Genomic DNA, 2338 nt, shown 5'->3' with positions numbered 1-2338 from the left:
GATTTTGGTGCTCCCCAGGAGGATTTTGGTGCTAACCAGGAGGATTTTGGCGTTGCAGGCACAGCAGCCGGGAGGAGAAGGGCAGAGCCAGGAGTCCTTCCCCCAAAAAGAGCTTCAGGCGCCAGCAGCCCTCAGGCTACACCAGGTCAGTGAGACCCTGTCCTGGGGACATCTGGGAGCCAGATTTTCCTCTGGAAATTCCTCTGGAATGCTTAAAAAGATTTTAAATATTTTTAAAAACTTAATATTTAATTTAAATTTCATTTCAAAACGCCCTCCCAAGCTTTGCCAAAGATAAAAACCCCCCTCATCTGGGGGATTGTGTGAACCATCTTTGGTTGATCTGAGCCTTTTCCAACCTGAAAAATTCCAGGATCCCAAAGAGTTGAAGGTTTGGGGGCTGGGGTGCTGCTGCTTCACAGAAAAACCCCTCCAAACCTTCACAGAAAAATCAAAAGAGGTGCTTTCCACCCAAACAGAAAGATCTCTCCTGAGGAACTGGAGCGAAAACGGCAGGAAATGATGGAAAATGCCAAGTGGAGGGAGGAGGAGAGAGCCAACAACCTCAGGAAGCACCGCAAGGAGGAGGAGCTGGAGCGGGAGCTGGAGAAACTCGACGCCAGGGATGGGAAATTCTTCCAGTGAGTCTTTTACCACCTCCTCATGCAGGATTCTGAGGCCTGGCCTCGGGGTCTGGGATGCTTTAAATCATGGAATTGCACATCTCCCCTGTGGTTTATGGAGCTGGGGATGTCTGCTGCTCCCAAATTCTCCCCTCAACCCAAACAAAGATGTTTTTGCTAACTGGGAGTCAGCCCCAAGCTGGGCACTGGTGATGTTTTATCACTCTGGGAGTGGTTTTTATGCAGATGTTCAGAAATTCTCTGGGTTTTGGAGCTTGCAGCAGTCCCTGTGAGTCTGTGGTTGACAATAAAACCTGTGGGAATTTATAATTTAATCCCTGGGAGCGCAAATTCACAGAACCATGGAATGGTTTGGGTGGGAAAGGACCTTAAATCCCATCCAGTGCCACGGCAGGGCCACCTCCCACTGTCCAGCCTGCCTTGGGGACACCTCAGGGATCCAGGGACACCCACATCTGCTCTGGGAACTCCATCCCAGCCCTTCCCCAGCCTCCCAGGAAGGAAATCCATCCCAACATCCACTCTCCAATCCAAACCTGCTCTCTGTCAGTCCCAGACTTGTGATTTCTCTCTCTGCTCCCCTTCCTGCAGCCGTTTGAAGCTGGAGAGCGCCTCCACCTCCAGCCTGGAGGATCGGGTCAAGCGCAACATCCACTCCCTGCAGAGGACTCCTGCCGCCTTGGAAAAGAACTTTATGCAGAGGTGAAAGCTCTGTGAGCTCAGTGGACATTTGTTCCCAGAGGTGAGAGCTCTCCAGGAACCATCCCAGCTCCCGGAGCCGAGCCCTCGCAGCCTTCAGGACTTGGGAGGGGCTCTGGGTTTGAGCCTTTGTGTTCCACTTGTGCTGCCAGAGCTTCTCCTCCTTCCTCTCCCCACCCCGACCGGCCTCACTTTTCTACCTTATTCACTGCTTCCCCAAGGAATTCTGCTTTTGTTAATCCTTAAAATGCAGAGCAGAGCCGATCCACAGCCGGGCTAATTCCGTGGGGTTTGGCACCGTTGGCATCCACACCTCGCCGTGTGGCCTTTGGTGGCTCACTGATTAATTTCATTGATTTTTGACCCAAAAGAAGCCGTTTCTGAGGCAGAAAAAAGGGAGTGAGCAGAGCGTAGCTGGCACAGCAAATATTTCTCTGGGATTTTTGTAATGTAAGTAATGTGTATATGTACAGCAGTGTAGATTTATTTTGCCTTTTGGATTAAGAAATTTCACTGTCGTTTGTTAAATGTCCTTTGTGGCTCTGGGGGGGTGGATGGGAGGGGCAGGGCTGATATCGGCTGTGGGCGGGAAGGGTTCCCGAGGGTTCGGGAGGCTGCAGCAGCCCCTTGTGGGCTGTGTCCGGCCCGCAGGACGCGCCCCGGGCCCGGAGGGGTCCCCGTTGTCCTCCCGGGGGTCCCCCCGGGGTCCCCGCGCAGCCGCGGGCCCTTTAAACGGCGGCGCGTGACGTGTGTAACAGCCCATTCATAATTCCAGCCGCCTCGCTGCTGATTGGTCCGTTCCTAGCGGGGCGTGGCCTTGGCGGGCGCGTCACGCCGATTGGGCGAGACCATCCCCGGGAAGAGGAGGAGGGAACGGGGCTTTTTTCGCTCTGTTTTCCTTCTCCATCCGCTTTCGCTGTCCGTTGTTCCCTCTCACAGCCCAGTGCGTGCCGCGGCTCTCCCCGCACTGCCGCGGCCCAAGCCGGAGCTCTCCC

The 2338-nt window shown here is 54.4% G+C and overlaps 1 protein-coding gene across 1 annotated transcript in view; it reads left to right on the top strand.

Annotated features, from left to right (window-relative positions):
• CWC25 (CWC25 spliceosome associated protein homolog) overlaps positions 1 to 1871 on the top strand; it is a 9864-nt gene extending 7993 nt beyond the window's left edge. The window contains exons 5-7 of the mRNA XM_033511539.1: positions 59 to 145; positions 480 to 641; positions 1236 to 1871. Of these exons, the coding sequence (XP_033367430.1) occupies positions 59 to 145; positions 480 to 641; positions 1236 to 1350 (364 nt within the window). The 3' untranslated portion in view covers positions 1351 to 1871. The remainder of the gene's footprint in view (positions 1 to 58; positions 146 to 479; positions 642 to 1235) is intronic.
• Positions 1872 to 2338: the final 467 nt, after the last annotated feature.

This window comes from Parus major, unplaced genomic scaffold (genome assembly GCF_001522545.3).
Source record: "Parus major isolate Abel unplaced genomic scaffold, Parus_major1.1 Scaffold335, whole genome shotgun sequence".
NCBI classification, from domain to species: Eukaryota; Metazoa; Chordata; class Aves; order Passeriformes; family Paridae; genus Parus; species Parus major.
This window is presented reverse-complemented; position numbering and strand designations above follow the sequence as displayed.